The sequence below is a fragment of the Plectropomus leopardus genome, chromosome 1 (genome assembly GCF_026936395.1).
Source record: "Plectropomus leopardus strain MGB_pleo_1.0 chromosome 1, ASM2693639v1, whole genome shotgun sequence".
Taxonomy (NCBI): domain Eukaryota; kingdom Metazoa; phylum Chordata; class Actinopteri; order Perciformes; family Serranidae; genus Plectropomus; species Plectropomus leopardus.
The window spans coordinates 8,465,079-8,491,966 of record NC_142176.1 but is presented as its reverse complement, the minus strand read 5'-3'; the positions used below and the strand labels follow the sequence as shown (position 1 = coordinate 8,491,966).

At 40.7% G+C, this 26,888-nt stretch overlaps 1 protein-coding gene across 8 annotated transcripts in view; it reads left to right on the top strand.

The window, feature by feature from the left end:
- nav2a (neuron navigator 2a) overlaps window positions 1–26,888 on the top strand; it is a 138,841-nt gene that overhangs the window by 51,565 nt on the left and 60,388 nt on the right. For 5 of the 8 annotated variants that reach the window (XM_088070500.1, XM_088070624.1, XM_088070570.1 and 2 more), the window contains exons 5-11: window positions 1,196–1,439; window positions 1,654–1,710; window positions 5,125–5,261; window positions 13,725–14,949; window positions 18,672–18,781; window positions 18,868–18,976; window positions 21,041–21,466. In XM_088070500.1, coding sequence (XP_087926626.1) covers window positions 1,196–1,439; window positions 1,654–1,710; window positions 5,125–5,261; window positions 13,725–14,949; window positions 18,672–18,781; window positions 18,868–18,976; window positions 21,041–21,466 — 2,308 coding nt within the window. Of the gene's footprint in view, window positions 1–1,195; window positions 1,440–1,653; window positions 1,711–5,124; window positions 5,262–8,247; window positions 8,353–13,724; window positions 14,950–18,671; window positions 18,782–18,867; window positions 18,977–21,040; window positions 21,467–26,888 lie in introns of those variants that run through there. The other 3 variants (XM_088070536.1, XM_088070736.1, XM_088070684.1) reach the window with 2 other exon arrangements.

Here is a 26,888-nt window from a genome sequence, read left to right as displayed (position 1 = left end):
TTAAAAAATAATTGATAGCTGTATACTAGAAACCGTTTGTGGATGTGAAATAATAACTACTATTGTTGTTTGGCATGGCATACAACATGACTCGACATTTAATGTAACACTTTTTATTTAATCAGTTTCTCCTCACGAATGAGACTCTCTAACAGTAGTTGCCAGTGGCTGCACAGCACAACTCTTTCTGTATGCTTACGTTTTAAATTGGCAAAAAATAATTAATTTCCAGGAAAACTGTTGTTTTATCTTGGTGTGAAACTGCTGTTTATAAATAAATGATGTGATATTGGATCAGCGCAGATACTCAAACTAGCATTTTAGGCAGTTTCAAAGGCATTTCTGACACCATATCATTTCTGTATCAGTATTGGAACGGCACTATTTAAGACAAATAAACTTTATTTATATAGCATTTAAAACACAAACACGGTTGATCCAGAGTGCTTTACAACACACACACACACACACACACACACACACACACACACACACACACACACACACAGCAAAAACAAAAACAAAGGGGAAAAAAAACACAAAATTTGAGCAATAACAGCAATATATTAACAAAAAATAATAAAATACCATTGCTGTTATTCTAGCATGTATAGTAATAACAATAGCAAACACTGTAAACTTGTTGTATTCACTGTCACCACATTGTGAAAGAAACAGTAATAATGACAGTTAAATTATGAACAAATAATGGCTAATTAGTAAAAGTGTGTTTTAAGATAACTCTTGAAAATCACAATTTTGGGGAGAATCGGATGGTGGGAAGAGTTTTGGGGTAGTCAAAATCTGGAATTCAAGTGTACAATGTCTTTTTGGTCACGTCTTTTTTTTTTTTTAGTTTTACTGTCACGTGATTATGTTTAAAGTACACTGTGGGCTTAATTTGCAAAGGCATAAGTGAAACTTTCTGCCTTCGATACTAAATAGGATTAAGCGGGCAAATGCAATTAAGGAATTAGTCAATAACACAATTTAACAACAATATCAATACAACATGACAGCCAGTAAAAGCAGTACTGTCATAGAGCTATCCTGCATTAGTTCCTTAGCCAAGAACAGTCCTCCTACTACCATTTTGCAGCTGTAGTCACAAAATTTCCCTTAAACTTTGTCCTCACAGCTGCTTAATCTTTCTCTTTTTAATATTCCTCATTGTCCTTCTCCCTGACCCCTGCAGAGATTCGGAATGGTAATCTGAAAGCCATCCTCGGCCTCTTCTTCAGCTTGTCCCGCTACAAACAGCAGCAGCAGCAGGCCCAGCGGCAGAACTCCCAGCCCTCTCTCCCACCCACCGCTCAGTCCCAGAGCACACACCCTCCGCTGAGCCAGCAGAGCAGCGCCCCGGCCCAGCTCAGCCACTCTACGCATGGGACTCCTGCCCCTTCAGCCCAGAAAGCAGCACAGGCCGAGATGCAGTCCAGGTGAGGCTCACTGACACGTTCAATCAAACTGGAAATATAAGAAACTTAACCTTGAAACTGGGTGACTGGATCTTCACTTTCTTGCTGTTTCTGCTGTTCTAATCCATCATTTTGTCATCTCTATCTTCCTGTTCACGCCTGCCATCATTTATTACTGTAAACCTGACCTCTCTGTCTCTGTCCTCTTCCATATCTCTCTTTTCTTCTCCTCCAGGGATGGCTCTCAGAGTAAACTGCTCAAGTTTTCCCTTGGTCAGAAAAAGACCTCTAGGTCAGCTTCTTCTGCCTTTCTGTTTTCTCGCCCCTCCCTCTCTTTCCTCCAGCACTCCTCCTGTCCCGTCCCCTTCCTGGAAATAGGAAAGTAGAAATTGCCCCTAATCAAGGATAACATTTCTTTTGTTCTGTTGAGTTTCATGTTGTTTCTTTGTCTGTGGTTAAGGGCAATATCTACTACAAGCACTATCTAATATGCATGAGTGGCGGTGTTGAGCAGATAGGAACTAAAGCTCTGGGCTCCACTTTCTGACAGCGCTGTCTGTCTGGCAGTGCGCCTCATTTGGCAGGCCTGCTAAATGGGCTGTGAAAGACCTTTAGATAACCCATAAGTAAGTGTGTGTGTGTGTGTGTGTGTGTGTGTGTGTGTGTGTGTGTGAGAGAGAGAGCTTGACAAGCACATCCCCCATATAATGTGACATCAATAATTAACACGGAAAAGAATCTGTTTCTGGAATGTGTCTCTAATGTGTGTCTAAAATGTAGCTTCCGTCTGCGTTCACTGTGACGCTCTCGAGTCTTTTTTGCGTTCACATTTGCCCCTTTTTCAGCATGCATTGTGGTATTATGTGATGATGCGCCTTGAAATTGGATTTAGGATGTGGTTTTGCATGCTGCCCATCCCAGATTCTGTTTTCATTGCACCTGCCCCAGCACCAGCTCTTCTCCAAAGCAATGCAAGGACCCCACCTTCTGGTCAGCATGTGCGACTACAAGATCCTGTTGGTGCTCTCCAACCACACAGCACTTAACTTCTTATGTTCACTGTTAACTTATGTTCTCTGTTAACCCTTTGAAACCTGGACAAATTGGCTTTCTTTTGAAAAAAGCAGTGAGCAACGACAGGAGAAATGACCCAAAATTCGCATGAAAATAGTAAAAAGTACAACAGCATTACCTGAAATGTGTTAAATAAATAAATAATATATAAATAATATAATATAATATATTTATATAACAAAAATTAAAAAGTGGATAGAATATGGAAAATTGCTTTAAAAATCATAATAATATCTACCAAAATCTAAAAAATGCAGTTATAATAATTATAAATATAGTTTTTTCGCCAGCTATCTTCCCTCCCATTGCCATTTTTCCCATGTGTTGAAATATTATTTTCTAAATCTACTAATTTATTGCAATATGTGAAACATTATTTACGCTCTATTATGCTCTATGTTTTTAAAAGAAATTACACCAGTGTGCTCAAGGTTCAAAGGTTTGAATGCTTGTGAAAGGCATCTGAAAGCTGCTCATGAAAACTGATTTTGCTCTAGGTTTCAGAGAGTTAAAGGCCCTATCATAAAATGTTATGGCAATAGACAATGAAAAGCCTATTTTTTTGTTTATGAGATTGGGTGGGATGAAAAATATTGCCACTGCCATTTTCCACATGGACAGATGTGTATTTCCCCCTCTACAAAAATTTAAAAATAAGTAAATTTCAATACCATATATAAGTAAATTTACCACAGTGTCAGAGATTGTGTGCTCTACAAATAAGCAAATATGATGATCTAAGATCCTTTGCACATCTGTACAATTCAGTCATGCCAGTCAAACAGGTTTTGAGCACACAGAAAACCCACCTAAACCCAGAAATTTATCAAATACCTGCCTGGCCCCTCAGGTCTTGAAACGTCCCATCGGGCTCAGGTCGGGTATTCAAACTCTAGTCCCACCTGAACAACTCCAGCCATATTCGTTTTGACATATTGTAGCCCATATTAATAGTTCAAAATACAGTTTATGGGTGTGACCTCGAGTTTACTAGGTAGAGTGGGCGCCCCACATGCTGAGGCCGTTGCGGCGGCCGTGGTTTGATTCCGGCCTGTAGCCCTTTGCTCCGTATCAATCCCCCTCTCTCTCCCACATTTCCTGTCAATCTACAGCAAAAAAACTTTAATACACCCGTCAAATAAATATTTCTTTTATGCCCCGGCCAGTCCAAAGGGGGAAGGCAGTTAGACTCGCTGGTCCTGCCATAATTGAAAGCCAGATGATCTGAGGCTACTCTCAAGTAAATAATGTGGTAAAACCTATTACCTTGCAGTGGTCAGATAACTAATGGCCAGTCAAAGTGAATGGCGTGCCGGAAATGAGAGTTTCTTTAATGTATACAAGAGCTGAGAGAGCGAGCTATAATCTGCTTATCAGCATCTGCCTCACAGTCCCAGGATAATGATGATGATGTCGCCGCCTGTGAATTAGCATTTCATTAGCAGTCTGTGTGCCGCGGCGTGGTCAGATTACGGCTCGGCTCGCAGACCTCACTAAAGGCGACACATCGGCTCACAGTATGGAATCAAGGTGTTATAAATTTCACCAAGGCTTATCAATGGCTTGATTATCCAGTTTAATTTGTGAGGGGGAATAAAGGAGTAGGATGTGTAATCTGAGGCTGTTGAGCCCACAGCTCCCCTGAGACATGCATTTTGACAAATGGTCCAACCTACTTGGACACGTCCACGCTGCTCTGGGCTCATCTGTCTCCATTAGATTACTATAGGTGCATATGAGGAGGCGGGGACAAGCAGAGCTGCAACGAAAACAAACAGTAGTTGAGTTTATGTTTATTAAAGTGTGTGTGTCTCTTAATCCAAACCACGGACCATGAGACTGAAGATGAGCCAGCTGTAAGCATGAACTACCAAACTGTTACCAAAAGAGTCAAAAACAGTACAAAGCAAAAAGAAAGATCTTGGCAGCAGGACTGAGTGGGTAGTTAAGTCATCATTTCGAGGTAGACTCGACTTTGCAGTCCAACTAGAGGGCAAGAGGAGAACTTTTCCACGAAGAAATCAATAAAGTAGGTCAGAAAAAAAAATAATGGTGTGAATTCAGTACATCAGCTTCCTCTGGCGTCGACTGAGGTCACAAGCTGCAGATTCACATAGTGGAAAACAAGAGAGAGTGATGTTTGTGTGGGATGATTAAACATGCTCATTATTTTTTGCAGGCTACTCATAACCTTTAAACAGATCAGACATGAAAAAATAGTGATTTGTTACTCAGATAAAGAACAGAAAATATGTTTTTTTCCTCATTTTTACATTGTTGTACACAGAAAGTGAATTCTGTATTTATAGTTGCCTGAAACATGTGATATTGAAGCAGGTGTTAGCATCGTGTTGTACATTTCGGATGTCTTATTTTGCTATATAGTAGCAAGGCAGTGCTTCTCTGACCTGTAATAACTTGGCATGGTCCCTGCACTCTCAGTCCTATTGCAGTGATCCCCTCCTGTTTGAATTTAGACCTTTTAACTGGATTTGTCTCAGCAGAATGTGTTGCAAACCTACATAGACCAAATGTGTTAATTTAGTGTGTAAGATGCAGGCTTAATATCAAACATGTTCTTTCTTTCTTCCTTCCTTTCTCTCTGTTGCTTCTCTCTCTCTCTCTCCATCAGACTTCCCGGCCCCTCAGCGAGGGTGTCCACTGCCGGCAGTGACATCCCTCCACGAGGCTCTGCGGTCAGTGCTGCTGGGAACAGACGCAGCCAGGGCTTCAGTGACAAGACCAAAGCCAACTCGCACCTGAACAAAGGTAGGTCTCATCTACAATCACACTCACAGATACGAAGTTTTGGAATGGAAGGCCTTGAATACCATCATCGTAACATCATAATATGGAGGTAGCCTTGACAAACTTTGAATCAGTGTGTGTGGTAGTGATAGAAAAAGGTAAACAATAACCTTGCAGCTCTTAAAAATGTTAATGTTTTGCTGTTAAGGAGAAATTTAAGGTGGCTTGTGAATCCTCTGGGTGCAAGAGGAAAGTTTGCTCTGTTGCTTTGAGACCAAGAGGAAGGATTAAAAACCGTGCCAGAAAATAATGCAGAGCCGTCAGCATGCAGTGCTGCTCTGAAACAACTGTCTCCTTTCAAGAGAAAACTCCTCCTATTAATGTTTCAGGTCAATTCAGTCAACTCAGAACATTTGTTTTTCGCGTCATAAGGAGAAAGCGTTCATTCTCAGTTCCTGTAACAAACATACAGATGTTGTACACTGAAGTAAGTGTACTCTGTGACTGCGGCCTCAGTGACTGTTCTGTACAATGTAAGTAAGGAAGATTTTCTCTTAGGATGTTCTGCCTTTGGATCTGTGTCTGGTTACTGTTTTAAGGACATTGTCACAGTGTAGAGGATGACAAGCTGTGATTTATTAGAGTTGGGATATTATAGTGACCTCCTTTCGGCCGCTGTATACAGACTGTATTTGTCTCCACAGGTTGAGAGGGTTACTGTGGGTGTAGTTGACTGTGATCTGAACTGTTTTGGGCATTTATAAGTATGTTTTTGAATTATTCATTTAATATTTTATTTTATTTTATTTTATTTTATTTACTTATTTAATAATGTATTTATTTAGAGATTTTGCTCACAAGTGGCATCCAAATGTGGAACTTATCAGGGTTTTTTTCGTTAGGTTTTATTTATTTATTTTTATTAATTGCAATAGATTGTCATTATTATTACAAACTAAAGAGATCCATTGTGGTGATGGTTAGTTTCATGCAAACACTATTATTCATTGCTTTTGTTTCTAAAGATAAAGAAATATTTCTCTAGATTTTTCACTTTTTCTTATACTTTTTCATTATTTTCTTTGTGTTTACTGAGGAGGATAAAATGATGTTTCACTCTGCTCTCATTTATAATTCATTAATTATTAGCTGACTTTAGTCTGGAGTAACAGCGCCCTCCTCCTGCTGCTGAGGTCAGAATTCCCTTTTAGGACTTCTGTTTGATTTGAAGGATTTTATCTTTGTCTTTTATGAAACATGTTTTTTTACCATTAGTTTGGTGTTATGCTACAATATCCATGAGCCTGTACATTTGACTTTTAACAACAGAACCGGACAAGGAGGAAAGTATTTTTAAACACAGTTGTTCATCTTTTGTACTGAGGATTCAATTGTTTTGTTTTGGTTTTCAGGTGGAGACGGAAATGTTCTCTCACACGTTTATTTCAAACTGCTATGACCCAGTTTAACTTGTGCTGCCCAGTGTTTTGAGTTCTGCAGCAGACAAACTTGCGCCGTGTGTGTTTGGCAGTATATTTAGTGAGAGCGGTGTTGAAATAGCTTCTGTCACAACTCAGTGGGCCAAGGCTTTATATAGACTGTGTTAGTGTTCATAGTCTAAACTCATTACCCTGCATTACACAGAGAATTCTGACCGCCCAGAGAGGTGTGTGTGTGTGTGTGTGTGTGTGTGTGTGTGTGTGTGTGTGTGTGTGTGTGTGTGTTTCTGTGTGTCTATGTGTCTGTGTGTCTGTGTGTCTGTGTCTGTGAGTGAGTGAGAGAGAGAATCCGTTGTCTGTGTTTAAAGTGACAAATTAACTGGGACCAACACTGGGAGCAGCACTGTGGGGCACTTATTCTGATGTACGGCTGCACTGGAGATGGGAGAGTTTCCAGAGGACGTTGTTGTGTTTGCGGACGTTTGTGCACTTTTGTGGGTTTATGAATGTGTGTGTATACTGTGTAGAAGAGTTCACCCACAAAATTACAATTTTTTATTACAATTAATCACCCAGTGTTACCTTAAATTTGTTTCATTTATTCAGTATCACGTGGTGTACTTCCAAAACATATACATCTTCATTAGTAGCTTATAATTTAAAACTGAACTGAAACTTGTAAAAATGCATATTTGAGAAGAACTGAGCATGTGACTGGATAAATAACACTTGGATTATACTGCACAAGTTGTGTAAGAGTTTGTAAATTGATCTTTTGATACATACATCAAGAAATCAATACGTTTACTGCTTTCCGTGATGGCAAGCGAGAATAAGTTTTAACACACACTCCTCTCATTTTCCTCATAAATTCAAAGTAACAAGGCATGACTTACTGTAGGTGAAGTATTTCTTCACACCTGTGTGTGAGCTAAACTCAAAATACTGTTCAGTATTGTTTATTTACTCTCTACAAAAAACAATGTGTGAATACATAAAGTAGGCATTTTATTGGGAGTTATGTTCTGCATTGTTGCTTCGCCCAGCCAGTGACCACATGGAGTCACAGAGAGGTTGCCAGGCTGCTTCATGCCAAGCTAAGCTAACTGGCTGCTGGCTGTAGCTTCATATTTACATGTGGGGGGAGGCTAACTCGGGGCTTGTAATCAAGTAAACGAATTTTTCAAAAAGTTGAACTAAGTAGTTGACTTTTTGGTTGTAGTGGTAGTGCAAGTGGTAGTGGTAATAGTAGTGCCATTAATGTTTGAGGTGTTAGTTAAGTTTATCACCAGGTGAGTGAGTGAGCAGTGAAAACAACCAAAGCTCATCCAGAAATCTGGTCAATTAGAGTTTACATAACAAGATTAATTTACCTTTTATACAAGCATACAGGGGTGCATGTATGTGTGTTTTTATCTTTATGTGTTTGGGAGCAGCAGGCCGTGTGATTGACATTAGGAAGTATGAGAATCGACCCCCCTTCCTCCTTTTGCACTGTTGTTGACATGCTGCCAAGCTCCTCCCCCCTGCCATACCACCACACTCCTCCTCCTCCTCCTCCTCCTCCTCCTCCTGCACTCTCTGGATGGCTGGCCATGGTTTTAGACTCTCCTATCTCCTCCTGTCCTTTAATTCTGTCTGCGTTCCTCCTGGACGTCTGCAGCACCTATGAGGTTTGTCAGCTTGCACATGTAGATCGCCTGTAGGTAGGACTGCAAGTTAGAGTTTCAGATGTAGAACTTTAGGTTTGCATTGAAACTTTGCAAGTATTGTTGCAGATTGAGTCAGTTTACTGGTTCGGGGGTACTGGTTATTGTTTTTGTTGTTGCTAGAAATGTGTGTATTTTTTAATGCTGCAGAAAGCAGGTTTGTTTTTCTGTGAGAGGATGTTTAGTCGGCTGCCCTTAACATTTTTGTGAAGAATTTGATTTCTAAGTAATGAGGTTGTATGAATAGTCATTAGTCAACTTCTTGTAAAACTGACACTGGTTCAGAATTTCCTTTTGTGTCCTTGTTATCATTAAAAATCTTTTTGATCCCAAAAAAATGCATGTTGGGACTGACATGCTGCATTCTAAGTTATATACATGCTAGTTTTGAAACATGGTTTGCTGCAGTTTGGATGTTTAGAGAGGCACCTGCAGCTTCTATTGTGTGTCCAGATCTGCTCTGTGTCAATGGCCCTGACACCAGAATGGACTCACATTACTGCACGGCTGTACAGTAAGGAAACAGACCTGAATCTTCTCCTCTGCTCTGTGTTAACACAGGGTGACAGCGTCTGGGTGTCCACCAAGTGACACAGAGCAGAGAGAGAGCAGGGGGCACCTGTGGTTCTGTGTTTGTGTACGTGCATGCTTCTGCTGCCCATGCATTTCTCTGTGTGTGTGTGTGTGTGTGTGTGTGTGTGTGTGTGTGTGTGTGTGTGTGTGTGTGTGTGTATGGCCGATGCTGAATGAATAGCCTTCTGATGAGCGGTAGCGTCACTGTTTGAGTGTATTCATGTGGAGAAACTTTAAAAAGTTTCAGTCTCTGGCACAAAAGCCGGCTGTCCATCTCACTTTTGGGAACACAATGAGTGAGGAGGGAGAGAGAGTGAGAGAGAGCAAGCTTCTGAAATCAGAACGTGATGAGTAAGCAAACACCTGCAGCCTCTAACTTTGTGCCAGTGAGATATGATTTGTGTAGATTTTGCAAATTAAAAGTCGATGAAGGTGTCAGTAAGTGTAATAAAACTCAGGGAGGACTACCATCACAATGCTCCCTCTGTGTGAAATCAAAGAAATCAACACGTTTCCAGTCGTGCATGTAAGCAGGGCATTTTCAGGTCAGGAGTTTGGTTGCCGACTGACTGAAAAGGTTCAGCTTTAATGTCTTGTGACTGGTGTGACGACGAGAGCGGTCGAAGGGCTTGTGATGTCCAAACAGTGTCAGCCGACGCTACATCTAATGCGTTTACCGCTTGTTTTCTTCATGTGCAAGAAGTGGTCGCACTGCAGTATGTTTTTCTCTGGTCACTTATCCTGCTGGTTAAAATGTTTGAAGTTGCTGAGCAGAACAAACATCCTCCTCTCTGTTAAACTTGACATGCATGCACGGACATGCACACACAAACACACAGGGAAGAGTGTTGACACACTGTGAAATTACATGGTTTTTCTCGGCTGTAGACGGGCATTAACACAAAGGGGCGCACACACAGACACATGAGTGCGACGATCCATGAGAAGAGCTTTGGGTCCTCTTCAGCCAATTTCCCAAAATGCCTTGATGTTATCAGGAGGCTCCAAGAGGAGTGGGCAGAGCAGGAGAGGGTGAGACAGGTTTTATGGCAGACAGGATGTGGAGTGGTGGTCTGATTCTTTTCCCCTTGGGTACTCCTGTACTGTCATTTTCTGCTCTTGATTTTATTCTCTAATGGCTGCTATAATTAAGCTGTTGGGCTGTAAACACTTAAATTCTTTCAGCATGTTTCCTCCAGCAGTTAAAGTCCAGGATTTGGCCCAGGGCTGCACAGAGTAGGTCATTAGGTCAGTGACCCATTCTTTGGGCATGTTAAGGCTCTTCTGTGTTTATTTTTGGAGGAAAAGTGCTTCCTCAAGTGCTTTTTGTGCAGATAATTAAAAGCTGGTCTCTCAAAATGTAGCCGGAATAAAGCCAGATTGGTCCACATTGACACTAAATGATCAGAATATTTTTAGAGATTTTGCTACCAAGTCTGAATACATTTGAGGTTGTTGTGATAAACTGTTTTATTTTTTAAATCTGAAAATATGAACTTTCCTCAACTTGATGAACGACTCAGCTGTTTTTAAAATAAGACACGTGCAACACTTTCTGAAAGGGAAATCCATTTCTGCTGGTGGCCAATAAATTAAATATAGAAATAACAGGTTCACTTTAACCCTTTGAAACCCGAGAAAAGTGACTGAATTTCTTTGGGGTAAAAAAAAGGGAAGAAGACACTGAGCAATTTTACAAGAAATGGGCCTGTAAATGAGCAAAAGTTTAGTCAAAAAAAAAGGTTCCAAGAAAATAGCAAAAAAAAAAACCCAACCCAACCCAACAAACAACAAATATTTTTTGGGAAATGTAAAATATTTTCTGCAACATAATTTTTAAGATATTATTATAAGAATTGTATTTTTTTCTCTATTTCTTTATTCTATCTAATATAGCATTAATAATAATAATAATAATAATATAGATCTAATAAGTTTGCAGTTGCTCATTATCTTTTCTCACATGTTTTCAAAAGAAATCAAACAAATTTAAAAATTTAAATTCAAATTTAAAAACTGATGTCGCACCATATGTTAAAGGGTTAAACCAGCAGGAAAGAGTGAACACACTTGAATCTGAGTTTGCTGCCTCTTTTATTTGTGATAGACTGGAGCGTTACAACTTGTCTGGAAACCGTAGCGGATTTATGATGCAACAGTGTCCAAGTCCATTACTCTCGTGTCACATCTGACCCGCCACGTTGAAGATTGACCACTTTATGTCACCCGTAGCAACCCAACTGGAGCGTGTCAGTCCTGGTCACTGGGTCCAGTCATGACAACGACCAGCTGTACTCGGTGTCCAGTGCTTCTCCGTGTCCTGCCTTTCTTCTTCTGTTCCTTCCTGACCCGAAATCCAAGCTGACCCCATTCACGGACAGCACAGACCGTCCTGCTGGCCCCCATCAAAGCTTCACTCATCCCAAACCTGCAGTGCCAGTCCCCATATTCTCTCAGCCTGCTCCATAATCACAGCAGGTCCCCCTCTCATTCAGCCGCCTCCATTTGGACGCCGGCTATTAGCAACCTGACCCACTTTTCCGATTGCTAACTGCTAGCACGGCTAATTGGGCTCTAATCAGTTCCTAATGGCTGCATTGTTTCAGGCTGCTCTCACTAAATGCTAAACAGGGGGAGGAAGAAGAGGCGGCGAGCGGGTACCTATTTCCAATTAGGACATGAAAGGTGCTGTAAAAAGGAAACAAAGTGGAGAGCCAGATGAGAGAGGGGTAAACAAGTGGGTTGAGTGTTTAATATTCTGCCTAAATACTGACTTAATGAGACTACATGAATAACATATGAATATGTAATTAATGTGACTAACATGAATTAAGGGCATCTTCACTCATAAACAAATGAGCCCTGTGAGAGCTGTATGATCATTTTCCATCAGAAATGTCACAGAGAAAGATTGTATATGCATCATAATTACCATTTGTCATAATGGTTTAGCACCAAAGGTCTTTTTTTACCTCTTACCTCTTTGTTTTAGTCTTAATTTCAATGGATTGAGGTAATTTTCTTTTTCCGATACAAATCGACTTGGTTCAAGAATTTTCGACAATCAAGTATCGTCTGTCATTTCTTTGAATCCTTGAAACAGGTTTTGTATTGGAAAAAAGTTTAAGAAAGAAAAACAAAAAAATCAAAAAGGGCCCAGAAAAAAAGTTTTTGTCACTTGTCTTCAGAGTAACTCTGTTTTTCCATGTTTTTGTGTCTTAGTGACTAATGATAACATTTTTTAAAAAATTGGTCCATGGTCCATTGGTCTATCACCAACTCTTGTTTGGTTGAAATAAAGCCTTAATTCACACAGTAAGATGTGAAAATATCCTGTATCTATTCACATTAGAATAGCTGTTTCTATGAATGGATTCTGGTGTATTAGGTGATTGTGATTTTGAGGCTGTAAAATAAATTAAAAATGAAAAATTACTCCTTCACAAAATATATTTTTTTCTGTAGAGATCCTTTTCATGATGTTATCAGACATTTATAATATCAATCTGAGCCTGTCAGTGGCAAAAACAAACACTTTTAGTAGACATACGCTGATGGTGCACAACTGCCCCAAGTGGATATATTACAGCCTGTTGTGCCACTGCCAGCTGAAGCTGCTCAATAACGGTCCAATTCCATTAGTCACTTAGACAGAAAATATTGGACAACATAGGGTACAGGTTGAAAAATACCCTTAAAGTTACCCTTTAAGAAAACTTTATGGGCTTCATTATTGACAAAAACATACTTATTAAGACGCAGTTTTGTTGTTGCTGGTATATTGTTCAATTAATAAGTCAAATCTTGCTATTTTAGCGTGAAACTGACTGATTTGCAGTGCGTTAAGAATCTAGAGATCTAAGGTGTATGAGAAGGCACAACACAGCAGCAGCAGTGCCTTCGAATACATTTAAGTCTGTGTGTGTAGGTGTGTGTGTTGGGTATGTCGCAACAGAACTGTTATGATTAATTCCCTCCAGTGCTCCCTGCACAGGCCCTCTCTCTCTCACCGGCCGTTGGTGTTTGAATATTCAAATGTTACTGGTCTGAACTCCATGTAGCCAGTAGCTCCCCTCTGCATACAAACTGACAACCTCAGCAGCTCTCACAGTGAGAGCAGTGACTTATCACCACGGATTTCAGTGCATCTCTTGGGCCTTCGGTTCTTGGTAAGTCTGCTTGTTGAGATGCTGCTGAGTCACTTGTTGCAGATATACTCAGACAGAAATCTGTTATAGGAGTTTCCATTGCAAGAAAAGAAAAAAAAACTTTCTGTTGTGTTAAACTGTATTTTTTCCATTTATAAATCTAATTTACAAGAGACTGAGCACATGTAACCAGTTGTAACCAGACAGTGTTTCTTTGTAAAGCAGAGGGACGCTGACCAAAAGCAGTCCATATAAGTCCAAGCCTTATAAGTGCAGCTGCACTGCTTCTTGACTTGGCCTGCTTGGCAAGACTTTAAAGCACTTGAGCCTGCTCCTCATTGTTTTTATAAAACGTTTGTGATGGGCTCGTCTCATTGTTAGTGCTAAGGGGTTTTTAACAGTTTTGGTGGCCCGCCCGAAGGAAAGTAATGGCACGTTTGGCTGTATCAACACAGGCCACCACCAGGCCCTTATAAGGCCACTTTGTGTGGGGTCAAAGAAGACTCAGCATCTGGCTTCTCTTCTCTCCCCCAGATCCTCCCTCTGCTTGACTTTTCCTCCTCTGCTGTACTTTCCTATCTCGTTGTTTAATAAAATGTCTGTTTTCTGCCTCAGATTCCTCAGAGGGCATGACCTCACAGCCTTCGGTGATGACTGAGCATGCTCCGTCATCTGCAGTGACCGTCAGCTCCTCCACCAGCATCCCCGCTGCTACCTCCGCCCAGAATCCTCCTCCATCTTCCTCCTCTTCATCCACGGCCATTCCCCAGCCAAATAGCAACAGCAAGCCCTGGAGGAGCAAGTCCATGAGCTCCAAGCACATCTCTCCTGCTCCCTCCTCCACCAGCATCCCCGCGTCTGCCATGCAGCCCGCCAAGCAGGAGAAGGACGTCTCCTGTAAGGCTGCCCCGGCAACTGAAGCTCCTCCGAAGGTTGTTGCTCAAAAGTCAATGCTGGAGAAGCTGAAGCTCTTCAACAGTAAAGGAGGCTCCAAATCTTCTGCCTCCTCCAACGGAGTAGGGGCCCAAACTGACAACGCTGCCCCAGCCAGGCAGCTCACAGTGGTGCAGGTGGAGAGAGCGGAGACTGGCTCCAACACCGACCCCCTGGAGGAAGACGATGGCAACGTCCGGCCGGGAATGAACGGGACCAGCAACGGGACAGCCTACGGAGCAGCTCCCACAGCAGGTACGACTGTGTCCACAACTGCCAGCAGCCCCAAAATCGCTCTGAGGGGCATCGCCCAGCGCACTTTCAGCAGAGCTTTGACTGCCAAGAAGGGCTCTGTCAAAAGCACAGAGAAGTACAAGGACAAGGAGAGGGGGAAGGAGAAAGGGAAGGAGGTGGGGAAACGCATCTCGGTCCCTGACAGGACAGAGCTCAAGGGGGACGAGCTTAAGGAGGAAATAGCACCTGTTGTCGACACAGACAACTCGAACAAAAGGACCTCTAAAATCACCAGCTTCATTCCCAAGGGGGGTAAAGTGGCCAAAAAGGAGAGCTCCACGCCTGCACACAGCGGAATACCAAAGCCAGGAGGCAAAGTCCCGGGAGTCGCGGGGAAAGCCTCCTCAGTGAAGGAGTCGGGGGAGAGGCCTCGAAGCATGCGGTTAGGAGGAGGTCTCGCCATGCACCGGGGCCCTCTGGACAGAGACAGGGACAGCAGACATTCCAGCTCCACCTCCAGCCTGGCCTCCACAGAGGGGAAGAGCAGCGCCTCCCCTGTGGCCGGAGGCACCACACAGAGCACAGCCAGCAACACCATCAGCGTGCAGCTACCTCAGACCCAACAGCACCACAGCCACCCCAACACGGCCACCGTCGCACCTTTCATGTACAGGTAAGGTCACACAGACTGGGGCTGGCACACATGTTAAAGCCATGAAAAAAAAAATCTAGATTTGGTATTTTTGACATGAAACATTTGTGACCACAATGAAAGTTACAATTAATGAAAAAAATTTAATATTTGGATAAGAATTTAAAAGTACAGTGTGTAGGATTTAGGGGGATTTATTGGCAGAAATAGAAATGATATTCGTTTATTCATTGTTGTTCTATCCGCACATAATCGTAACTTTATTTTCATTAATGTATTAGAGTACAATCACCTGAAATTAAGGATGAATGTGTTTTTTGTTAGCTTATAATGAGCCATTTATACCTAAGTAGGTAGCAGGCCATCTTCCGCGGAGTCTGCTATGTTTCTACAGAAGGCCAGAATAGAGAAACCAAACACTGACTCTAAAGAGGGACTTTTGTATTTTTATATTTCCTGATGCCCACTGTAGTTGCCTGAAAAGGAGGGGTGTTAATAATTGCAATCTGCAACATCACCACTAGATGCCACTAAATCTACACACTGGTCCTTTAAGACTCAGCTTTAATTGCAACTTCATAGATCACATAAATGCACCAGTAGTAGTAGTAAAAAAAGTATGTGATTTCATATTAATAATTGTTTTAATTATTAATATGAAATCATCCTGAATGAATTAGATGGTTAAAGGGGAACCAGCAAACACCACCAAAATTATTAATTCCGATGTATTATTCCCATGGTCCAGGCAAGTTCAGTCAGTATTTGTGAACATGTGCTACTCTCTGTCAAAGGGAGAAACCAGAGAAGAAAGTCTCAAACTTGTGATGTCAGTGGGTATAAAGCCTAGAGCCAATGAATGTACTAATTTGAAAATGGCTTTTGTTCCCCTTTAAGATCCAGCACAAATACAAAAAGGCAAATAAATTGCAGTACAAAATAAGATAAAGCACACATAAACAGTCGGATTTTGTTGCATCAGTTTTTTTACCTTTTTAAAAACTGTCCATTGTGAGTCAGATATTGTGATAGATACGCAATTCTAAATCAATGAAGAATTAATTTATCTTTTTAAAAATCTTTCTGCTATAAATATGTTGAAGTCGGTCTTGCTGGCTTCGACTCAATAACTTGTATGGGGCGTCATAAAACACTGATTAAACAAAGTCATCTAACTACTGAACATTCTCTTACGACTATAAAACATACACACACCTCACATTTTCCTGTTAATTCTTTACTGACTACTGTTTGAAGTTTACAAATATTTGCTGAAGTGTATTTGTTCAGTCGAATAGCAGTTCTGGATAAGCTGTTCTTGACTGAATAATTACACTTAAAAAAATAATAAAACAATTAAAAGTTAGCGAGACCTTTTTTTTAAGTGATTGCATATCTGATGTTTGATTCTCTGGCAGCATCTGAAAATCCAAAATCTGAATCTAGCCATCTGCGAACTGTTAACCAGGAATGTCACATCTGTGTTTGTTCATGTGTGCGTATGCAGAGTGTGTTGTCCGCATGTGTGTGTCCACATGTATCTGGGCAAATATGTGTGGATGTTGTGTGCCTCTGACCTCTGTCCTTGTCCCAGTGTGATAAGGAAGGAGGTCCCTCTCCTTCTCCACTCATTAGCCCCCTGACACTTCCTGCGCTGCTGCCCTCTCTCCCTCTGTACATCCTGACCCCAACCCACTCCCCCAAACACCCCCACTGTCAGTGCTCTGAAACGTTCGTTTTCTAACTGTATACCTGTCAGGTGCCATTACCAGCAGGATTATATCACCTCCACCTGTCAGGAAGAGTATGTTTGACAGAAAGTTAAAAAAATAAGAAACTTAAAATCAGTGTTCATGTTGGTTTTTCCCTCACACCCTAAACAAAAACTAATCACCCTCTCATAAATAATAGGACTTATGTCCATATGTATATATATTTAAAATGTAGCTTTTTCTATGTGTTTTGGACTTCTGTCCACACAGAAACCATGTTTTAGGTCACTGAAACTGACCTTTTATCAAAAGGTTTCAGAAACTCCCTTTTCAGTGTTGACTTAAGCTGTTTTTTGTTTGTTGTTTTGGCTTGAGACCTCAGAATGAGCGCCTTTATCTCCTTTTTAAGGCATCATGACAAAATCACACCATGCAGCAGCTGAGTGAGGTCTGCAGCAAGTTTTGATGTTTTGGCAATGGAAGTTGAGAGCGATTGCCTTTAAATTTGGGCATAGTTTTAATTTTTATGGTAAATTGTGGCAAGAGCATACCCACAGCTAATCAGCAAACACAGTCCTGTGCCTCCTGTGACATGGTGACCTATGTTACAAAGAATTTCTTCCCTCCTAAAACACATTTTTGTCATGGTTGCACCCAAAAAAAAGCAGCAAGCCACTTTTCACCGCTGGTTAATGTTTTCAGCATCAGAAATTAGGTGACTTTTGAACCCTATGTCAATTGGTGCAATTTCTTTCAAAAACATGGTAAAAAAAAAGGCAGTGTGTTACTTGGTAAGAATAGATTTGGAAAATTATTTTTTTTTAAAAAAAAGCTGTGAAAAAATATCTACGGGAAAAAAAGCTTGAGGGAAAAGCTACGTTTATAATGATCACAATTAAAATGTTACACAATTATTTGAATTTTTAGTTTCCTTTCCCATGTCATTTTCTTGTGTTTTGCTTTACTTCACTTTATATATATATATATATATATATATATATATATATATATATATATATATATATATATATATATATATATTTTTTTTTTTTTTAAATTAATTTGAGATTTTACTAATTTCTTGCAAATTGTTGTGTCATTTCTTCTATTGTTGCTCCCTGCCTTTTCACATGTTTCACATGTAATTTCTATGTTTTAAGGCAGTTCAAATTGTTTGTAATGATGAACATTTGTTTCCCAAACATAAAAACAAGAGTGCTAAAACTCAAATCTGTGATGTCATCAAGTGTAAATTTTGGAGTTTCTCCAGAGAAGATGTTCAGAAAAGATGTTGTAGATTACACTGAGAGCCCCTAGAGGAATGTCCTGAGTATATGGGAACATTTTCTGTTTCAGAACTCAGAACACCACAGCAGAGAAAAGCTCATTTGAGTATAAAAAAACAAATCAAACGCAGGCTCCCATTTGTGTCCGTGGAGCAGCTCCAGACTTTATGCTTGATGACACCACAAGTTTGAGACGTGATTATGTGGTTTCTGGCCTTGAAAGAGAATAGCTCATGTGCAGAGAAATTCATTGAACTTTACTTGGCCATGGAAATAACATATCAGAACTCTTAATTTAGGAGGTGTTCCCCTCTAAAGAGAAGTTTACGTGCTGTCGTGTTTTTGTGTGAGAGGCAGTCAGTGGCTCGACTGGCTCTCACACTCACAGAGAGTGTACAGTAGTCAACAAGGACAAAGTCTGGGATCAGGCAAAGACCAAAGGCTGTATACAACTGAGGCATTCAAACGTCATCATCTCAAAAAGCCCCAGCCAGTGCAGCGGGTGAACTGCATTGATTTATCCTTCAAAGACAAGTTTTTTTTGTTTTTTACCGGCATTTAGAGCTTAACAGGCATTCATTTTGGACTCTGGTCACAAGACTTGAAACACAGCAGATTTAATTCTTAATCAGGTTTATCCCTCTTTCGTGACAATTTGCTGAATATTAGGTTCCCACTAACTGCACAATAATTCAGAATCGATGATATCTGCCGCCTTTGATCCCTCAAATATTTGTTTCCCCAGATCCCAAACAGAGGGCGAGGGAACGGCGAACACTGAGAGCGGCTCAGGAGGAAGAGGTGGAGACGTTTCCTTCACTAAGACCAGCCAGCTCTCCATCGAGGACCTCTCAGGTGGGCGATCACTCACAGTAAACACTCTTTCTGTGTTTAGCGTATTGTGCTGGTAAATATTTCTGTTTCTTTTTGATCTCGCTCAGGTGAAGACCCAGAGACGAGGCGGTTGCGTACTGTAAAAAACATAGCAGACCTGCGGCAAAATCTGGAGGAGACCATGTCCAGCTTGCGAGGAACTCAGGTCACACACAGGTAAGAAAAACAAATATATCCATTCTCACAGGTGGTTTTAACTGGCAGCGACTGTGGATTCAGTGCTGAGGCCATCTGCTCTGCTTTCGAGTATCATATGTAATTTAACAAGCTTGTTGTTAAACTTTCTTACTTCTTTATTATTTCAAATATTCAGGTATATGTTGTGGTTCTTTGATTTCTAACCTAAATTGTTTTTTGAAAAATTGTCTAAAAACATGTCGATGAATAACACGTGCAGTAGGTAATAGAATAAATGCTATATGCTGGTCATTTGCCAAAGACTAATCATCAATGTAAGCCATAACACCTGGAGAAGTCTTAGAATTTCACAATCACATTTTCCAACCCTGGAAATGTCATGGAATTTGTAAAAATCATTGGAAGTTTTGGATAAGTCATTGAATTTTGTTGTGTGTAATGAAATTGTCGCTAATCTTCTACTGTAAGTATAACCTTCCAAGTAATGTACCATAACAGTAAATTTATTTTCTCAAAGATTTTGTTTTGTTTACCATCACATATCTTTCTTCATTTTCTCCCTGCATTTAGTGTTTCCTTTCATGTATGCCAGCTGGCTGAAAATTAGGTTTGTGCGTTGCGTTTTAATCTGATATGTTTAAAAAACACCACACAGGCAAGACATTTTTCTTTATTCATCATGGAGAAGTTTTGAAACTTTGTCCGTAACGATGTGTGGGAACCTTGAGTTCAGCACTGCTCATAAAGCAGTTTCAAAAACGTGCCTTGGAAAACAAAACTCTACTGTGTGGGGATCATCAAAGTGCGGCGCCTTACAATGGCTGCTTAGGCTGAGTGGTAAACAGGCCAAATCGGGATAACTGCTGGGGATTTGTGACTGAACTGCCTCGTGGTCAGCAGACTGTGTCTGTCTAGGTTTACAGGTATTACTTTTTTTTTTCACGGTCTCATCCTTCTTTTGAGGGATCTTTTGCTTTGATCGCAGGGCATGTCTTTCATGTCGTCTTTGATTCAGGTTTAGCTCTAATCACTTTCCCTCCCACAGAATTTTGACCTCTGCTCTCTCCTCGCGTCTTAGTGCTGACCCAGCTGTCTCAATTTAGTTTAGGCTTTGTTGTAAGTCTCCGTTTTCCTGTTTTTGACAGTAACAAAGCGTTTCTTATCTTCACTTTCTACCCATCTGTTCACTGAGGGGCATAAGCAGTTTGCCACTACAAGTATAGCAGTTTGTATACCTGTATTATAGAATATTTAACAATTCTTTGAACTGATTTCTGTGGACTTTGGTGGACAAGAAACAATTTATCTGGTTGTGGTGGCCATCCAAATTTGTGATCTCTCATTGGAGATAAGCTTTTTAAAATCTTTTTAACCAGAATAGCATAGAAAGGATTTTGTCATGCCTCCATGCCAGTGACAGCCACGGCCAGAGGAATTATGTTTTTGGGATGTCCGTCTGTCCGTCCCATTCTGGTTCATGCGATATCTCAAGAACGCCATGAGGGAATTTCTTCAAATTTAGCTCAAAAGTAAGGACCACTTTAACTTTTCATGCATATCATTCTCATGAACGTGATATCTCAAAAAGGCTTTTCCCAAATTTAGTGCAAACATCCACTTGGACTTATGTTCAAAGGTCAAAGATCAAGCATGTTTTTGGCCATATATCAAGAATTCATACGCTAATTATTACAAAATCCCTTATCTGCTGCGGGAGAAGATGTGCGTGAAACATCCATGACTTTACAGACATAGATGTAAACTGTAAATGCAACCTGACTGGTTCACAGGGTTCAGGGTTCAGGGCGGTAATGGCAGTTGTCTGTACTCTAACGCAGAAACTACAGATAGAGATTTAATTCCAAGTCATGAAATCATCCTCACATATATCAGATTATCTAAGAACTGCATTGGGAGCTTTTTGTTCTTGAAGTGCCTGTCTTAACGGTTTTACGGCATTTTCTGCAACTTCAAATGAAACACCCTCATTATTAAAAAGTAGATTTAATAGAGCCTCCCCGTTAACATGTTGATCACAAACGGTACCGTTATTCTTAATTCCTGCTGTCTCCTTCTGCTCAGCACCTTGGAAACCACCTTTGACGGCAGCGTCACCACAGACATCAGCAGCGGCGGAGGTGGCGGTGGTGGCAGCAACAACAGCAGCGGAGGGGGTCGGAGCATCCTCAGCATCACTTCTACCCGCCCCTCCCTGTCGTCATGGCGACTGGGCCAGTCCAGCCCTCGTCTGCAGGCGGGCGATGCACCCTCTATGGGGAACAGTTATGGCGGCCGGGTGGGCGGCGGACAGGGAGGACGCTACCTGTACCCTGGGCACCTCCGGAGGCAGCTGGCTGGCAGGGGAGGGGCCCTCTGCAGCGTGGACCTTGGAGACAGAGCCGGGGAGGACATTGACCTGGAGGGCATCGCCGTGGACGTCACTGGATACATGAGCGATGGAGACGTGCTGAGCAAGAATGCTGCGCGCACGGATGATGTTGGTAGTGGGTAAGTTGATTACACTGATGGAGGCTTTTTAATCCTGCAGTTTTAAAGTCGCTAATGGTGAAATTCTTATTTGCTGAATTGCCACATTGATCTACAGAGAATTACTTGACAGCAGTTTTGTTAATTTACTATGAAAAATGCAAAACTTTTTCTGGTTGCAGCCTCTTTAATGTGGGGATTTGCTTCTTTTTTCTGTTTCTTTCATTTAAAATAGATCACCATTTATTTGTCATATTGGGCTCTTGGAACTCATTTTCTCAGTTTTCAGATTTTATATGATAAACAAGCTCAAGTTTAAATTAACTTTTAAGTTGAGTTTATACACATAAAAAAGTAAAATTTACATTTGAATGCAATCATTATATTCACCTCAGCTCTCTCAGCCTTTAAACTATTTATAGATAACTTAAAATAAAGACAACATTAATAAGAAATCTCTTTAAATCACACTTAAAAACATTTAAAGCATGTGCCGTGCAAGTGCTTTCAGTGTTACAATTAGTCTATTAATAAATAAACATTAATGGATTTGATATCATCTAATAAAAATAATTATTAATTGCAGCCCAAGAAATTGCCACCATCCATTAACAAATGCATTCTTTTTGTGGTCAAGTAAGAGACACAGCACATTTGCTGATTATGTGACAACAGGGATACTCAACCTGCTTTACCTGGGGGCCACATTTGCAAAATGACAGAGGGCCAGGGACCAGATAACGAATGAACATAACTGTTTTATACATAACGCACCACTTAGCAATTTGCCACCAGAGTGGTGGAATTATCCCCTTCTTTTTGATAACCAAGCAAATTACCAAGATTTTGCCCATGGGCTGCAAATTGGATATTAATGTGTGTAATGATGATTAGTTTTAGTTTGTTTTCAATAATTTAATCAACTGTGAGTATGCCACTCAACAAAGTATCTGATATAAAGTCCAAAATTTTATTTTAGGATTGTTTGATTGTAATTTTGTCCAGTAAGAAAAGAGTATTGGTCGATAATGGATTTATCTCAACACCCTTTGTAGGCAAGAGAAACTGTAGAAAGACTGTATTTTAGGCCTGTACATTTTCATTACACTTCAATATAGCATAGCAGTGTGCTAATCAATCAGCAATAAAGTGATCGTGTGTATTCATTAATGACTTAGCTCTACTTTAAAGGAGGCATCATGTGATTATAGATTTTTCCATCTGGCTGAGAGATAGTGTTATTGTTGAAAATTTGATCCTACAGGCTCTTTATTGTGTGGACTACAAGCTTGCCAGAAGAGGGCGGTATTGTTCCTTTCTCACTCTGTCTGCAATCCAAGTGCCAGATGATACCTGACAGTTTAGCGCAGTAGCATAAGCAACATTTATCACTGTATGTGTAGCTCCGATCCCACAAGTATCCCATCTCTGCGTCTGCAGCCGCAGTCATGCTGATATGCTGATAACCTGTTTATTTGTTCTCACTAAACCACTGCCCATGTTGTAACAGGCCTTCTGAATACCTTGGCTTTCACACTGTGCAATTTAAACCTCTGCTGTCATCGTTATTATCAGATGAAGTTTTCAAAGGTGCCAACTCGCCTTCACATGACAGAGAGCCCAGGATCTGGCCAAAGAGCTGCTGCAGGGATTTGTTTGAGCTCTAATGAATGCAAATGTAGGAAAGAGTCTAAAAGCTCAACGTAGCAAGGTGATAAAAAACGCTCTTAAAAACTGGAGTAGGAACGACTTCCTCTGGCCCTCATGGGTTTGCGCTGATTCAGCGGCAGCCCCGAGGCAGCTGTACATGTCGAGGGGGCTAAGTGCTCTTGAAGTACTTGATATGTCTGAAACTGTGAGCAGACAAAGGCCAAGCCACAGCCACACCTGGACAGGTGAGTGATGTAAGCAGGTGAGCGCAGCCATTTGCCTGCAATGAGAATTTGATATCCTGGTGGGTTGGACCTCCGAAGAAGGCAAAGCAAATTAAAACTTGTGGTGATTTTCTGATAATCTGATATTGTTCAGGCAGTAATTATACAATCTTGTCATTCAATTCAGTTTTATTTAAAGAGCCCATTATCACAAAACACAGTTTGCCTCAGAGGGCTGTACAGCATACGACATCCCTCTCTCCTCACACCCTCACATCGCCTCAGGAAAAACTCCCCCCCAAAAAAACCCGTAACGGGAAAAAATGGAAGAAACCTCAGGAAGAGCAGCTTAGGAGGGATCCCTCTTCCAGGATGGACAGACATGTAATAAATGTAAATAACAATTCAGTTATTTATAAATTAATTATAGCATCTCATATTACAATAGTAATAGGTGTAAAATTACTAAATGCACTCTATGATAGCATGTGATGTTACACGTAAACATTGTGTCATGATCACTTTCTCTTTTTGTTAAATGATCAGTCATTTAGTCCATTAAATAGAGATTTTTTTAAAAAAATTTCATCACAGTTAGTCTAAAACAGACACAGACCAATGACCTCCCCCCACTCTTCTCCACACCCTCAGGCCATTTAGCCGTTAGCTCCATCACAGCCCTGTTAGCATCCACTAACTGGTTCTTCTAAACTGGGGCGGGATGTTTACCCAGAGAGGAGGAGCTGGCAGTTATATTGCAGCAGTAGAACTCCTTTCCTCCACATAAATGTCAATCAAAGAGTCAGTTCACATAAATCGCAAAAGAAACTTTTTTTTTTTTTCACTAGCCGTATCCAGCCATGCAGTATATCTGATTTTATCTGTCAAGGCTTTAATGTTTTTTTTCTCAAATATATGTCTTTTGTGTCACTAGATAAAAGTATCAGTCAGTTTTTTTAAATATCTTTTTAGTAGCGACCTGGCCAGAAGGGCAGCATAAACATCATTATAACAAAAAGCAGTACAAGTGTCCAAAAACATATGAGTAAGCACAACATCTAGTTAAAATGCAGTTTTAAAAAAACCCTTTATAATACGTAAAAAATTTAAAATGGGAAACAAACACATTGACCAAGTGTGCTAGTTTCGTGATTGTTTAAAACTGACGTAAATTCTCCGTAGTCATCAGCTGTGACAATTTTAGGTCCCTCTGTAAATTATTCCATGAAGAATGTATGTTTTCATCTCAATACAAAATAGGTACATGTAGTTTAATTTGAGTTACTCATCAGCGTGAAAAAATGACATTGAGGAAATGTAATGACAGCATTTCTTTCCAGAATCAATGTTTCTGTTTCTTCTTCTTTTTTAAATCTAAACTACTTTTCACTAAAGAAGACCTTTATCAGCCTTTCAGATGTCCTGATAGACATTGTTGAACACTATTAGCATTATTTTAAATTCAGCTCACCTTCAGGTGGATGAGGAAATTTAAGAGACACCATGGATTTGTGATATTGTAAATTTTATTTTTTTGTACATTTCCCATGGTGAAACAATTAGTTGTTTAATCAGTTAGTTTATTGACAGAAAACAAAAATTGCAATAATAGATTCACTTTAGCTATATTGTCTCTCTGTACTTTAATCAGTGCTGTGAGCTATCTTTAGGTTTTGGACTGTTTATCAGACACTTCAGCTCTGTGCTAACGTCATACTATATTCTGACATTTTATAGACAAAATTATTAATTGATAAAAAAAAAAACAACTGAGGTCGAATGGGTTATTAAAACAATCATTAGTTGAAGTTATACACATTAAGAAGCCGTCTTAACTGTAGACTGAGAACAAATCAGGATTATCCATCCTTATAGTTAATTTATTTAGTCATCTATGAGTCCTGCAGCACAGACAACATGAGTGATGACACCACATTAAGTGTCTGCGTCGGTATTTTTCAATCTCAAACCCCCTCCTTTGTTTTTCCTCTGGCTTCTCTGGCCCTTGGAGACATGGACAGCCCCCCTCCCGCCACCTCCTTGGCTCGGGGATATGTTTCCCGATCTACCCCTCTGCCCTCCCCCTCCCTCCCTTCCTCCCACCTTTCACAGACAGACCCAACCTCCAGCCAGGAGGGAAAAGCATGTGGAGCTGAGAAGAGAGGCTGCATACCAACACAGAGCTCCCACAGAGCAACACACACATTCAGGCTGCACATGGACACATAATCTATATGCACAGAGTTCACTGATACTCACTTCTGATATCACCATGATCAAACACGCTTTCACCTGGTGATATTAGTCACATAAGAGCAGATTACGCACGCAGGTTCAGACCTGATAACAGACAGTAGCCAGACGGTTGAAAACGGACACCTTTGCTTTGGAGATTTTTATCGACTGGGATCAACCGTCACCTGGATTTGTTTGTTTTGCTTTGGACTAACTGTGTTACCATGTTTGAGGCAGAAAGGTACGTCAGAGTGTTTATAACTATATGGAGAAAAATCAGCTCTGAAGGCAATTGTTTGTTTTTATTCCAGAGCGTGACATTTTCTGAATTTCCTCTTGTCGGTACCACAGTGCAGGCATTCTTAGTCAGTCAAACATTTCCTCAGTTTCCTTTACTCAGGAACTTTTCCTTCTGTTAGTTGCACGGCTGTGTAAACTCTACCTGGCTGCTGGTTTCAGCCCGTAAACTGTCTTGTTTGGACACGTTTCTGCTGCCTCAGAGGGTTACAGGTTAACAAGCATCTGAAACAGGAGGACAGGGAGGCTCAGTTACTCATTAGTTTTAAGGATTAATATGTGTCCATGTGTGTGACTGCCCGGCCATCTTCAAGGTGACTTTGCTTTGGGATGATGGATGCTCCCCATAAAGGACAGCTAACCCCACTCGGAGTGGATCCTGTTAGAGGAGGATCCCACCATTCATCACCTGTCTTCATTGTCTGTTTCCTCTCTTGTTATTGTGACAGTATGCTCAACAACAAGCCTTATGTCAGTGACGGGTGGTCTGTGGATCATTTGATTCAACTTTGGTGGTGGTCGTCTTTGTCCAACTTACCACTGTTTATCCAAAAACCATTCAAAATGCTTTACATAATACCTTAAAAACAAATAATAAATACAGCACAAGACTTAAAAACACTAATTAGTTAGTATTAAAGGCAGCTGAGAGTTTAAACATTTTTGATATGGATTTAAATCAGGTGCTCTTCCTTGTGGAAGTTTGCTCTGGGTCTTTTTACTGCATGGTAACAAAATGCTAAATCTCCATGTTAAGTTTGGACCCTGGTAATGGTTAGCAGACGACTACCAGATGACCTGAGAGAGTGTTTACAGCATTTATAGTGCCTTCATGTTATGGTGAGACAGTGCAACATCTGGTACTTTCAGGTTTGCTTCTAAAAAAGCAATTGCATGCTGCTGGTCACAGCAAATCAGTCCCCGCTTCATATCTGTTTAAGTCCCTTCAGGAATTGCAGGATGGTTTGGGGGGGTTGTTGCAGCCTAAAATGCTTGATGTCTTGGCAGTTTTTCTTAAAAATTCCAACACATGTTGC